The sequence below is a fragment of the Heteronotia binoei genome, chromosome 16, assembly GCF_032191835.1.
Source record: "Heteronotia binoei isolate CCM8104 ecotype False Entrance Well chromosome 16, APGP_CSIRO_Hbin_v1, whole genome shotgun sequence".
Lineage (NCBI taxonomy): Eukaryota > Metazoa > Chordata > Lepidosauria > Squamata > Gekkonidae > Heteronotia > Heteronotia binoei.
In genome coordinates this window covers 27,440,102-27,454,253 of record NC_083238.1, presented here as the reverse complement: position 1 = coordinate 27,454,253, position 14,152 = coordinate 27,440,102, and the positions used below count along the sequence as shown (strand labels likewise).

Sequence of the window (14,152 nt, the reverse complement as noted above, 5' to 3'; positions counted from 1 at the left end):
GAAGAAGATATTGGATTTATATCCCGCCCTCCACTCTGAAGAGTCTCAGAGAGGCTCACAATCTCCTTTACCTTCCTCCCCCACAACAGACACCCTGTGAGGTGGGTGGGGCTGATAGGGCTCTCACAGCAGCTGCCCTTTCAAGGACAACCTCTGCCAGAGCTATGGCTGACCCAAGGCCATGCTAGCAGGTGCAAGTGGAGGAGTGGGGAATCAAACCTGGTTCTCCCAGATAAGAGTCCGCGCACTTAACCACTACACCAAACTGGCCCTCCTAAGGTGGGCTTAATGAAGAATCAAATTGCCCTCATTAATACTTGGCTGGTTTTTGGTTTATTTTGTTTCAAGTGGTAATTTGGAGCATTTCCTAAGAACTTCTTCGAGTTTTGGCGGTAACTGTGATTTTTAAAACAAAGCATTTCTTCATTTTTTTTTCTACTGAGAGAGCCTTGCTGATTGTGGCAGCGTTTCTTCCTCTGCCTGAGGTGACGGATTGCTTATGAAGAATGGGTCACCAAACTCATTTGACCAGAGCAGAAACTTGAGATGAACAGTGGTATATAACTATGGGCTGTGCTCATGGCAAATGAATGACTTGTCATGAGTTGGCTGCAAAGTGGGGTGGGTGTAGAGAAGGCGGGAAGATCAGTGATGCTCAGTATTGGACAGTCATGTTCATTGGCCTTGTTTCCGAATTTGGCGGTGCACAGCTGTAATTGATGGACTGAAAATTATTTTTATCCTGCTGTTCCAAAGATCGGTTAGTTCAGAATGGCTACCAACCCCGCCCCCCCGAAAAATAACTATTAATAAAAACAACCAACAATAAAACTAAAATCACAGTGGAACCATTTAAACACTACAAAATGATAACAAAAGGTATACCATAGTTATACCAGCAGCAGAAAAATCCCACTGGACTAAGATCACACATTAAAGAAACCAAATCAAAGAACCATAATGAAGTGTTGGGAATTAATTGAGAAGAGCATTTCAAAGGTGTGGAGCCTCAACAGAGAAGTCCCTGGCCCTGGTCACTGCCCGCCATTTGGCTGGGGAAGTCAGAGAAAGGCCACAAGGAAAGTTTGTGCAAGATCAGACACTCCTTCATTTACTCTGGGCTCAAATTGTTTAGGAATTGAAAGGTCAAATCCTGCACTTGTTTGCATGGGGAATGGACTGTGGCTGTGTGGTAGAGCATCTGCTTGGCATGCAGAAGGTCTCCTCAGTTCTGTTCCCAGCATTTCCAGTTAAAAGCATCAGGTAAGAGGTGATGTGAAAGGCTTCTTCCTGAAACCCTGGAAAGCTGATGTCAGTGTGAGAGGACAATACTAATGGACCAATGGATTGATTCAGTATAAGGGAGCTACATATGTATACACAAAGCAAACTGGAAGCCAAAATAATATTTGCAGTGGCCTATCTCTGCCCGCAACCTTGCCACCATATTTTTTTTCAGGGAATCTTCAGAGGCACTTAAAGCACATTGTAGTATCTAACCTAGACATGGCCATGGCCTAAATTATCATGCAAGGCTATTCCTTTCCAAAAAACAGTACCTCTGGCATCCCAACTGGCGTTTGTAAAATGGCCACAGGAGCTACAGAAGCTACTTGGGCTTCCACAGTTTTGCCATAAAGTGATCTAGATGGAAAAGCCAGAACTTCAGTCTGTGCATTCAGTTGCACCTAATAACACAAGGAAGATTCCTCAGACAATTGTTTCAGTTGTGGTTCTGTAAAGATATTTTTTTTAATTGTTGGACACTTATTTAATGTTCATTTCCATACAGTTAGGTTTTATTGCATTGAGCCAAAGCTCGTTGTAAACAAGAACAAGCAAGAACAAAAATAAAAAAGAGTAAAACAAAACGATAAAACTGGATTGCTACCACACACTATTAAAAGTCAGATTTTTGTACCAACAAAAATACATTAAATAAAAGCAGTCATTCGGATTATCAATCTGTCTGTTTAGAAAAGACAAAATTTTGCTAGTCTAAACTTTAGGCACTAAATTGGATCGAATTTTCTTGCCAGCTAAGGCAAAAAAGGGCAACTTTGTAGGAGACTACTGGTTCCTCATCTGTGAGAAGAAATAAAACTTTAATAGTGGTTGGGCCTAAGCTAGCCAGAACCATGTCGAAGAATTTTTGTCTAGGAGCTGAATAAAGAGGACAGGCTAGAAAACAGTGACATACATCTACTTCTGGAGCTTCACAAATACATAGATGCATATAGACTGTTTGCATTGTTTGGAAACAGGCAGATGTGAAGGCTGTATGTAGTTTGTAAAAGGTAATCTTGGACAGATAGTGTGCCCTAGAATGATCCTTTTTTTTATTAATTCAAACCAGGGAGAGAATTTCATTTTGTTTAGTGTTTCTGACAGCTTCTGATTTTTGTACACAAAAGCATTGTGGAATTTGACTTTCAGCATGTTTGAAAACCCTTTTTTAAATATTTTAATCACAGTGTGGCCGCAACCAGCTTATCCTTCAGCAGACCCAAGCTTTGGTGGAGAGAGCTTTCAGCTTGGCCGCAGACAATGCAGATATTGCTACAGAACTTGGTTATCAGGTTATTTTACAAGGGAAAATAAAAGAGGCTGAAAAATGGTACCAGATTGCTATGGCTCTCGATGAGTCAAGTGTTCCTGCCCTAACCGGTATGCTTTATAGAATGCATGTGATTTCAAAGTGCATGTAAAATTTCATTCAGTTTTTTCCACAAATTACTTACCAAACAATGCATGTGATTTCTCTTTTTAAAAAAAAAAAAAAAAAATACCCCCAAATCATGCTTTATTTGTTGTAATGGGCTTAATTTTTTTCCCACTGTTTTTTTTTTTTAGTTCATTGTGTTCCTGTATTCTGAGAAGCCTGATCAATGAAAAAAGAATATGAAACTCTGAATGTTTCTCTGAAAAAGTAAAAACTGAAAAGAAATGACTTTGCATTACAGGGATTATCCGATGCCAGCTAATGGAAGGGAAGTTAGATGACGTAGAACAGCAATTGGAGTTCTTGAGTGAGATCCAGCAGTCTATTGGAAAATCAGCAGTAAGAGAATGATCCTTTCCAGAAGTGCTTTGATTTTCATCTAACTGAAGATGCTCTAATGATATTTGCTGTGTTACAGTATTTAGTTGGCAGAGGATTCTATATCAGTCTAATCCATCCATCTCTCATTTTTATCCTGCCCTTCTTCTAAGGAATTCACAGTGATGTTCATGGTCCCCCCCACTCCCCACCATCTTATCCCTGCAACAGCCTTGAGAAATAGATTTGGCTAAGACAGAGTGACTTGCCCAAGGTGACCCACTAAACTTTATGGCTGAGCAGGGATTTGATCTCTGGATTTTCCAATCCTAATACAGTGCTGTAAGTACTACAATGGCCATCATTGTAGTCAAGGGGGATCTAAAATAAAAAATAAATTAAAAAAAATTTTTTTTGCTATTTTTGGTCAGGTAATGTTTTGGTTCAGGTGTACTTTTGGTTTGATAGTGTTCAGTTCTGGGTTTTCGACAAGGAATACCTGCTTTCTCACACTTGAATGCTTGCATAGTTTCTTCTCAGCCGAAAATCTTGTTGGCCTAGGCATCTTAATTGTATTAGTATGATGGTGCAGTAGAATATAACTGGATCCCGTAAACTCGATATTTGATATCTGTCAAATAAACACAGTACCTGTCAGCCATACAATTTTATGTTCGAAAATCAGATAGTACTGTTTCCAAAAGAAAATATCACAATGTGTGTGAAAACACAGTTTGTGAAACAAAGCTGGAAGCTTCTGGCACACAACTGCTGCCGTGACAAACTGATGAGAATTCAGTCTGTATTGAACTGTACCTGCCTGGTGGATTTTGTATTTTTATCAGGGCTAAAACCATTCTGGAAAAAATGCTGTGGAGGAGAGAGACACTGGTCCCCACTTGATTTCCTGAACATTTTTTAGTTGCAACCAGACAAGCCCAGTTTTGATGGACGAATGTTTTATGTGATTATTTATTTGTTTCATAGGAGCTGTCTTATTTGCGAGCAGTTTTGGCCATGAAGAGACACAAAAGACAAGAAGAAGTGATTAGCCTGTTGAATGATGTACTTGATGCTCATTTTTCATCTTTGCAAGGCTTACCTCTGGGCGTAGAATACTTTGAGAAATTAAATCCTGACTTTTTGCTTGAGATTATTAAGGAATATCTTAATTTTTGCCCAACACAGGTAAGCAGTCAGGATTCTTCTCCTCCTTCCAAAATAAGAACCCTTTATTATGATTCCCTTTTTCAACAGCAGTAGTAGCTACCAGAGTTTCACAGTTACAAATTAAAAAAAACAAAAACCTGCCAGTGGTAGGGGATACGAAGTGGTAGCTACGAGATAGGAAGGGGAAATAGCACCTATCTGTGGTAGGACGAGGTCCCAGAATTTCCCACCCACACAATGTGACCAAACCTGCTTGAAGCATGACCATCCCAGAAAGATGGCACCATAAGCAGCTTGGGAGGAAAATGCAGGATGCGCTGACACAAAGGAGGAGCTAGAAGGTCGGAAACATCATTATGAAGTTGTGTAACAGCTTGGTTGGTTGTGGGGGAAGCAGTACAGTTTGGGAGGCAGTTCAGAAACAAACATCCATGCAGAAGCAGCCTGAGTGGTGGTGACTACACTTGCCATTACTGCTTAGTGCCAGCTACTGCTCTGATTTGTTTTCAGGTTAGTACTACATAATCCGGGGTCCCCAGTGTTAAGCCCATGGGCACCATGGTGCCTTCCAACACTGAGAGCCAGTTTGGTGTAGTGGTTAAGAGCAGCGGACTCTTATCTGGAGAACTGGATTTGATTCCCCACTCCTTCGCATGCAGCTGCTGGGTAACCTTGGGTTGTCACAGTTCAGTCAGAGCAGTTCTCTCAAGAGCAGTTGCCTCAGAGCTCTCTCAGCCCCACCTACCTCATAGGGTGTCTGTTGGGAGAGAAATGGAAGATGATTATAAAGTACCGTGAGAGAAGGGCGGGGTATAAATCCAATTCTTCTTCTTTCCTGGTGCCTACCAAGTGTTTGTAGAAAGTGGGCAGGACCAAATAGAGCTTTTGCCTGGTGGGTTTTGGATTGGCCACTGGAGATTGGATGGGCTAAGGAGATATTTTTAAAAGTTGCCTTGGCTGCAGCCCCCCCCCCCCCCCCCAGATAAAGGATGTTCACTGACAGTAAGCTGTGCATATGCAAGAAAATATTTTTAAGCAGTATGTTCATTCTAAAAGGCAGCCTGTTAAGCAGAGCTTTGCCTGAAAGGCTGAAGAGCTGCCGTTAGAGTTATGACATTTTGGGGTTGGCTCCACCTCCCACGGCAGCCATTTTGTAGTCGCACCTCCCACCCTGTCTCAGAATTCCAAAAGTGCCCACCAGCTCCAAAAGATTGGGGACACCGACATTGGCCTTTACGTGCGGCTGCGTAAAGCCAAATTGCGACGGGGTGATGCTTCCTGCTCCACATTCTGCTATTGTGCCATGCAAGAGAAGAAGCAGGGAGAGAATGGAGGTGGGACCATATTGTGGCTGGTTTTGGCAGGACCGTGAAGAGGAGGTGGTGACAAGGGAAAAGGTTAAGCAACGTGGAGTGGGGCTGTGAAACGTTTTACTCCTTTATGTAATCCCCCCTCCCCCAACCTCTCTGTCAGCCGTTTGGCTCGGCCTTAATGGTAATGAAGACCAAACACTGTTCTGCACACACGTTAGGTTTGACATCCTCGCTTGTTAAATACACTCTTCATCGATGTGGTGAATTTGAGCAGAATTCAGCCTGAAAAGTTCAGATATTCAGATAGGTAACCCGATTGGTTTGCCATAGAAGGGCAAGATTCAAGTCCAGTTGCACCTTAAAGACCAACGAGATTTCCAGGGTGTCAGATCAAAGCTCCTTTCATCAGATAACAAAAGAGCTTTGACTCTTGGAAGATTATACTCTGGACATCTTGTTGATCTTTAAGGTGCTACTGGACTTGAGTCTTGCTCTTGAAGCATTCAGTAATCAAATATTCATTGATGTTCTGAGTTAGGATCACCAGCTAGATTGCAGGGGGGGTGGGGCAGGGGTTGTGTTGTGTGGACTTTTACGTACGCTGCAAAATATTGGTAGAATTTTCATTGTGTGTTTTAATGAAACAGGAAACTGAGAACTTATTTGGGTAGAATTCACTGCCACGGGAGGAACATGTGGAATTCACTGCCACAGGAGGTGGTGGCGGCTACAAGCATAGCCAGCTTCAAGAGGGGTTAGATAAAAATATGAAGCAGAGATCCATCAATGGCTACTAGCCACAGTGTGTGTATAATTTTTTTGGCCACTGTGTGACACAGAGTGTTGGACTGGATGTGTCATGAGTGCTGGGGGCCCTGCAGAAGAAGCCGAGCCTGCAGAAGAAACTGTGCCCCTGCCACCTGCACCAGTGCCCCTGCCTCCTGCTGGAGAAGATCCAAGCCCCCCTGCCTCACCCTCTCGGGTGGCTCGTGTGCGTGACCGCCTTCGTCAGGACCTCAGGGATCGGAGAAGGGCGGCACGCTCACGAGCAAGACGCTCCCTGAGCCCTGAGTTTTGAAAGGATTCTGGCCCTTCTAGGAGTGAGGGTGCTTGAGTCTCAGCAGGATCCTGGCTGCCCTCTGAGTCAGCAATTAGCCCAAATGAGCAACAGACAGCAGAGGGCTATATAGCTGTGGGCTTTGAGAGAAGGCTTTGTGGAAGCAACTAGTCACTTACCTGACGTTCTAGCATCCACTTCGGCTTTTGACTTCAGCTTCTGGACCCCCTGACTCTGGCATTGACTTCTGGACCCCCTGACTTCGGCTTCTGAACCTCTGACCTACGATACCTGGATTGTGATTCAGTTTTGGCGCTTTGGACCCTCCTTGCTACCCAGCTACAGACCTTGGACTGCCCCTGGACTTCGCCTGGCCTGGCCCCAGCCCGTGACAGGATGGGCCATTGGCCTGATCCAACATGGCTTCTCTTATGTTCTTATGAATTGGCTTTCCCTTCCATCGTCTGCCCTCAGAATGCTTTGAGCTTGCCAAAAAAAAAAAAAAAGCTGAGTCGTTCCACAATCAGGAGGTAGGGAGTAAGTCTGCATTCACGCACCTCAGCAGTGTTCCAACTAAGCTGAGTTAGTGTGAGCTAGCTCACGGGGTTTTTTTTAGCCTGCAGCTGACACATTTTTGTCTCGGCTCAGGAAAAATGGTCCCAGAGCAAACTAATTTATGCAGGAGCTCACAACTTTAATGCCAGGAGCTCATAAAGTAGAATTTTTTGCTCACTAGAATCCACAGCTTAGACGGAGTGTTGCTCAGCACTGTGCGTGGCTGGAAGCCAGCCCTGGCTCGAGGATGCGGTCATAACAGCAGGCTTTCACATTAGATGGAAACACAGAAGAATTTCACTTCTCAGGTCAGATGTTTCATCAAGACCTTTTTTTTAAAAAAAAAAAAAAGCTTTCTGGCTGCCCTGTGGTGGTGCAATAAATCAAGATGCCTTTAAATCAATTTCTCAGTAAATGTGTTCATCTTTAGCCTGCAGGTCCGGGACAGCCGCCTTCTCCCCTTCTCAAACCGTGCGCTTCGGTCCTTGAAACGGTGGTAAAAACTGTTCCGGGTCTTCTGCAAGCTGCCTATTTAGTTGCGAAGGTGAAATACTTGACAGGTAATGCCTCACTATCTGAGCCAACGCATATAAGATAGTGGGAAAGCACAACTTGGTCTTTAGTCTGCAATTCATAAAGCTTTGTCCATGCCATCCTCAACAGACTTACACCCTTCCAAGTCAGTGGGCTTAGAAGGCTACAGCTATGATTAGGAGAGCACCAGATATCAGCCAAGAGATGGTGTTCAGCTGTGACTTGAATGGCCTGTATCCTATTGTGTAGGATTCATTTGCTGCTTCAGTTTTTTGTATCTTCAAAATATCAAAAATATCAAGTCTTGATGGTCTACTTTCTATTGCAGGTGGCTGTAGGGAGAAGAGGTATATACTATGATAGCAGCAATCATTCATCTCGCCTCTGTAGTTTTAAGACCGCTTGTGAAGGCGTGATCTTGTTTCTCTTTTTTTTGGTTCTGTTGAACTTGAGCAGGGAATTCGGAAGCATCCCGAAGTATCCTGCAGCACTGTCTTGAAAAGAACCCGGCGGACGCAGAGGCTCACCTGCTTATGGCTCAGGTTTATTTGTCGCAAAACAACTTCAAACTCTGCTCTCAGTCTTTGGAACTCTGCCTAAGCTACAATTTTGAAGTAAGCATGGTTGGGAAACTCTCTTTCCTGGCACTCTGAGGCTCTTTCCTTTTCATTGCGCACACTGATTTGCGACTGAACTTTTTGCCAAGAGGAGTGGGTAAAGAGCTTTGTTCCAAAGTAAATTTTCCAGGAAATCAAAAATTACATTACATTGGCTTGTAATTTAAAACAGGATTTCCTAGAGATACTGTTGTATATCCAGCCATTTAGCCCTGACCTCATCAGGTCCTGGAAGCTGAGTAGAAACCTATGGATCAGCTGCCACTAGACGGCACTTTATACACATACACGCAAACACACATACACATCCTACCATATGCACAGCAGGAATTTCTTCCTTCCCTTTCCTGCTGCAGCCCACTGAGCACCCCCCCCCACCTACACACACACACTTTGTGTTCCTGGGGGGTTGTCACTGGTTCCTCAGGAATAGCATAAGGGGCAAATAGAGTCAACAAGCACATAAAAATCAGTACATGAAAGCAACTGTCATTTATAATAATCAGTATTGTCTGGTAAATTGTGACTAATGACATTTTTCTATCTATAAAATTGTTAAACGTATCTTATGCTGTTAAATATAAATTACTTATATACTTTTGTACTCAGACTGGCAGCATTTCTCCAGGGTCTCAGGCACAGGTGGTTCACATCACCTTCTCTCTGGTCCTTTTAACTGGAGATGCTGGGTATTGAACTTGGAACCTTCTGCGTGCAAAGCAGATGCTCTATCACTGAACCACAGTCCCTCCCCTATTCCATTGGAGGAACGGCATGGTCAGATGTGGGCCATTGAACCTTTACAAGGTGCTCCTGGGCCATTAGGAAGAGCACCTAGCACTGCCTTGAGTGGTGAGAGGTGCCTGAAGGACTGGAATGAGTGTGTGTCCTGCCGTAAACTTCAGCATTTAAATTGCATTCTTCCTAATTGGCCAGATTGATTCCAGTTCCAGTAACCTTTAATGGCATACCAAGGAAAACAGTAACCTTTAATGGCATACCAAGGAAAACATACCAAGGAAACCATATTTTACAAACAATATGGTTTGTAAAAGACCATATGAATACATTATCTTCACAATATGAGAGTGATTTAACACAGCAGGTGCTTTCTTGAAATACTTCTTTTTCTTCTCTCTTTTTTTGGATGGCTGTTGATGGGTTTTTTTTGTTTTTAGATTAGGGAACACCCTCTGTACCACTTAATAAAAGCTCGAGCTCAGAAAAAGATGGGAGAGATAGCAGAAGCCATTAAAACTTTGCAGATGGCAATGAATTTGCCTGGGATGAGAAGAGCTGCTGCTTCCTCAAGATCAAAACTGGCTAAGGTTGAAATCGACGCAAGCGACCGTGTGTCGGTCTACCTAGAGCTGGTTGACGCTCATCGCTTAAATGGTCAACAGGTATGACAGCGTGAGTGCTAATGTAAAAGTGGAATGTGTAATTTGGAATTCAGTGACAACATTTTAGAAGCAGGTTTTGTTGTTCGTTTTACTTCATTGATAGCCCATGTTTCTCACTGAGACTCAGGACAGATTACAAAATATAGAAAACAATTCAATGAGCTAGTATGAGCAAGCTGACAAACAAACAGTGGAGGTATGATAATGCAGAAAATGGGTTACAAAGGTTGAAAACAGTGCAATAACCGAAAAAGAAAATTCAGTCAGGCCACAAAAGATATCCAGTAACACTACAGTAGTACTATGATGACGGAACTGGAAACAGAATGTTGCCATTTTCAAGATTTAAAATCTCCAACAAAATTAGTGATCAAGTTTCTAATAGTAACAGAGTACAATTCTAAACAGAGTAACACCCTTCTGGGCCCATTGACTTCAGTGGGTATAACTCTACTTAGGATGACACTGCTAATATACCAAAAAGGGTTTTTTTTTTCCAGGTGGGCAGGTAAAAGCCCCCTCCCCATTCCCTCAGCCTTACTTTCTGTTGGTGAAGGTTGACAAAGCCATCTGTCAACCACTTGAATACCTGCTTTTGACACATTGGTTTTTGTGGTCTGTGATGTGCCAATAGTGAAAATAGAAGAAAACATTGAATGCATTTTCCAGAGGCACAAGGAAAGGCAAATTAAATGCCAGTCCTTACATGGCTGTGTAGGTGAACTGAACATGAACGCTGGGGCAAAAGAAAAAGAGAAACATTTTGGTATCCAGCATATGCTGATAGGTCGAACTTAGTATTGATAGTATGTTGTCTGATCAGTGTCCCTCATCACTGTGCATTGAGGCCAATGGCCTAACATTCAGCAGGCATAACTGTGCATTTGATTGCACTAACCAAGTATGCTGTTGTCTTCAATACATTTGCATTAGAGTGCGAAAGAAATGTAGATTTAAACTGCAGGGATGAGTTTTAATTTGGAAGCCTTTCAAGCAACTGCGCACTTTCAGGCCACTGGTAACAGTGTATGCAGGCTTCATAATGTAGGCAACTGCCAAACCAGAATAGCAGCCCCTAATAAAACAAAACATGAATTACCAGATTAAAAGATTTGGGGGTGTCTTCTAAATGACCTTCTCATTGTAATATAAAAATAAAACCATTTCTGATTTAAATTAAGGAGGAAATGTGTTGAATTTTATCCTCCAACAACATATTTGCATGTGCATTAGAGTACATTTGCATTAGAGTGCAAAAGAAATGTAGATTTAAACTGCAGGGATGAGTTTAATTTGGAAGCCTTTCAAGCAACTGCACACTGTCAGGCCATTGGTAACAGTGCATGCCGGCTTCATAACGTAGGAAACTGTGCCAAACCAGAATAGCAGCCCCTAATAAAACAAAACATGAATTACCAGATTAAAGGATTTGGGGTGTCTTCTGAATGACCTTCTCATTGTTATTGTAATATAAAAATAAAACCATTTCTGATTTTAATTAAGAGGGGAATGTGTTGAATTTTATCCTCCAACAACATATTGGACAGTTGGCTAGGACTTCTGTAGCGGTGAGAGAGTGCTCTGGGTTTCCTTGGAAGTTTAGTAGAAGTTTCCACACTGAGGCTGTGATCACTCACACTAAATAATGCACTTCAATCCACTTCCAATCCACTTTCCAACTGGATTTTGCCAGTTCACACAGTAAATCCAGTTGTAAAGTGCATTGAAAGTGGATTGAAAGTGCATTATTTAGTGTGTGTGTGATAGCAGCCTGAGAAAATCAACCATGTCATGAGAAAGTTCCCTAAAAAAAGCAGTTCATCCACCACTGCCAAATGTCTCCCTGCAGTATGCCACAGAGAAGTGTTGACTATGTTTTAGGTCTGCACTCAGCTCACTTGAGGCCTAATAGAGCCTGGCCAAGGCTCTGTGTGAACTGATGGTGCATCCCCAAATGAACTCTAGGAGTTCTCTAAAATACACAGGGGTCCCTTAGCAGATAAGTCATGGCTCCCTAAAGTTACAGAAATACTTGAGGTGTACAGGTAGAATCAAGTCCACTGTCACCTTAGAGACCAACAAGATTTTCGGGGTATGACTCCCAAAGGAGAACTTGACTCTTGAAAGCTCATATTCCCAAAAATCTTGTTCTCTAAGGCACTATTGAACTCGAATCTTAGCTATTCTGCTGCAGACTTCTGAAGCTAATTTAGGCATTGAAGCCATTCTGTTTTTTTACATCAACTGTGTGCTTTGCAGCATGAAGCAGTTAAAGTTCTTCAAGATGCCATCAACGAATTTTCAGGCACCCCTGAAGAACTGAGAGTTACTGTTGCTAATGCAGACCTTGCTCTCGTACAAGGGGATGTGGAAGAGGCTCTGACGATGCTCAGAAACATAACACCAGAGCAGCCTTATTTTGTTCAAGCCAAAGAAAAAATGGCCCAAATTTATCTGGAGTACCGAAAAGACAAGAAGCTGTATGTAAGCTGTTACAGGTAAGACGGCAGTATAAACCAAAATGGATAACGCTACATCAGAATTGTTTCCTATCAGTTACTTTTTGTAAAGACCTAAGAAAGGTATTTTCCAATTCAAAACCATACATTGCATGCAAGAAGTCACTCATTTTGAAAGATCTGAAATAATAACTTTAAAAGTGATTTCGGAAAAGTGACATTTGACAGAAGGGGGACGTTTTCCCATCAGAGGAAAGCATCTTCACCAGCAGAATGAATCCTTGGGGTCCAGCCTGTTCTTCTCTCTATCCTGGTTCAACCAGGGTTCCCAAAGTTCAGAAACAAGTTTTTACTGCCTCTTACAAACACTTGTGGTCAGTAGAAACCTACTCTGTTGCAACCACGCAAATGAACTTTGTTATTGCCGCTATTCATTAAAAAGAAATTCTTCCTTATTTTCAGAGACCTGGTGGAAAAGCTGCCAAGTTCTCACACCTACTACTTCTTGGTGATGCATACATGAATATCCAGGAGGTAAGCACTGGTAACATTCGAAGTCTGGTATACCCGTTCTGAAAAGTTATGGGCTACAAATGGTTGCCGTGTGGGCCCATCTATTGGAGGGGAAGAGCAAAAAGAGAAAATACAAATATGTCCTTGCTGGGAGCACAGCTTGTCTTGGTGCATTCAGCAACCCTTGGTGCATTCAGCAACATGAAGCTGCATTATGCTAAATCAAGGTCATTACTGTCTATTCAGACTGGCAGTGGCTCTTCCAGGTCTCAGGCTGAGGTCTTTCCCATCACCTACTGCCTGGTTCTTGTAAGTGGAGATGTCAGGGATTAAACCTGTGACCTTCTGCATGCAAAGCAGAAGCTGTTCCACTGAGCTCCCCACCCCTTCAGTTGTCACCATAGTTGCTAGATCATTCTGGGGACAAAGAAATCAGGTACATCCCCTGTCCACCATGCCTTCCCCCTTGTCTGAGTGCAATAGTTTACCTCTATGATGACTTGTTAATGGATACAAAAAGGACCCACAGATATGCTGAGCCTTTGGTGATAGTTTTGCATGTGGGCCCAGTCCATCATGCACTGAGGTGTGTCAAGTCCTATATGTGGGAAAAATTCTATATGGAAAAACATAAGGACTTCAGGGAGCAAAATTGTCAGTGGTTTTAAGACTTTCATGAGACCTAACTACCTAATTTAAAGATTATTCTAAGTACACATTCTCTCTCCCTCCCCCCTTTCTATTAGGGTCTCACCCCAAACTAGTCACTGTCCATTGTACAGTACTCTTTTCCCCTACAAAGTATCCGTTTCAACTTTGTACGCCTAGGACATTTGATTCTCTTGCAAAAAATGTTTCAGCAGTCTCTTCCTGCCTGATAGTGGTAACCCATTAGTTATTAAAGAATGCATTCCAAGAAACCCTCAGTAGATCAATAGCTGGGCAGCCTTCTGCCTTCGTAATAAGTAATACAAAATGGGATCCTGTATAATTGAAGTCGTCATTATTTTGCCATGTAAATGTGTTTGGAGACAAATTTAGTCTCTGTATCTGTAGAAATTACTTGTTTGCTGAGTTTGTCACAGTTTTATAGATAAGTATTTGATGGCCTTGTTTTCAGGGCCAATACAGGTGGTCGGCATAGAATCTTTATGATTTTCTTGCCTGTATCTGCTGTTGTTCTAGCCTGAAGAAGCCATAGAGGTTTATGAACAGGCTTTGAAGAAGAACCCTAGAGATGGAGCATTGGCTACTAAAATAGGAAAAGCTCTGGTCAACACGCATAACTATGCGAAGGTATGTTACAGATTGGATTTACAATTGAAAGCTTGAATTTCTTGTAACGTACACCAGTGCAGTCTTGGTTGAGATGCTTTCAGAAACATTTCATGCGCCCTGTATAAGAATGCACCCTGACATGGATAGCACCAAAATAGTCTGATCCTGTCAGATCTCAGAAGCTAAGCAGAACCAGCCTTGGCTCGTGTTTGG

General features: G+C 42.5%; 1 protein-coding gene across 1 annotated transcript in view; it reads left to right on the top strand.

Moving 5' to 3' along the window:
* Window positions 1–14,152, top strand: part of TTC21B (tetratricopeptide repeat domain 21B) — a 58,481-nt gene that overhangs the window by 19,382 nt on the left and 24,947 nt on the right. The window contains 10 exon segments of the mRNA XM_060256994.1: window positions 2,475–2,667; window positions 2,964–3,061; window positions 4,028–4,228; window positions 7,566–7,695; window positions 8,126–8,283; window positions 9,465–9,689; window positions 11,949–12,187; window positions 12,611–12,642; window positions 12,645–12,682; window positions 13,847–13,957. Of these exon segments, the coding sequence (XP_060112977.1) occupies window positions 2,475–2,667; window positions 2,964–3,061; window positions 4,028–4,228; window positions 7,566–7,695; window positions 8,126–8,283; window positions 9,465–9,689; window positions 11,949–12,187; window positions 12,611–12,642; window positions 12,645–12,682; window positions 13,847–13,957 (1,425 nt within the window).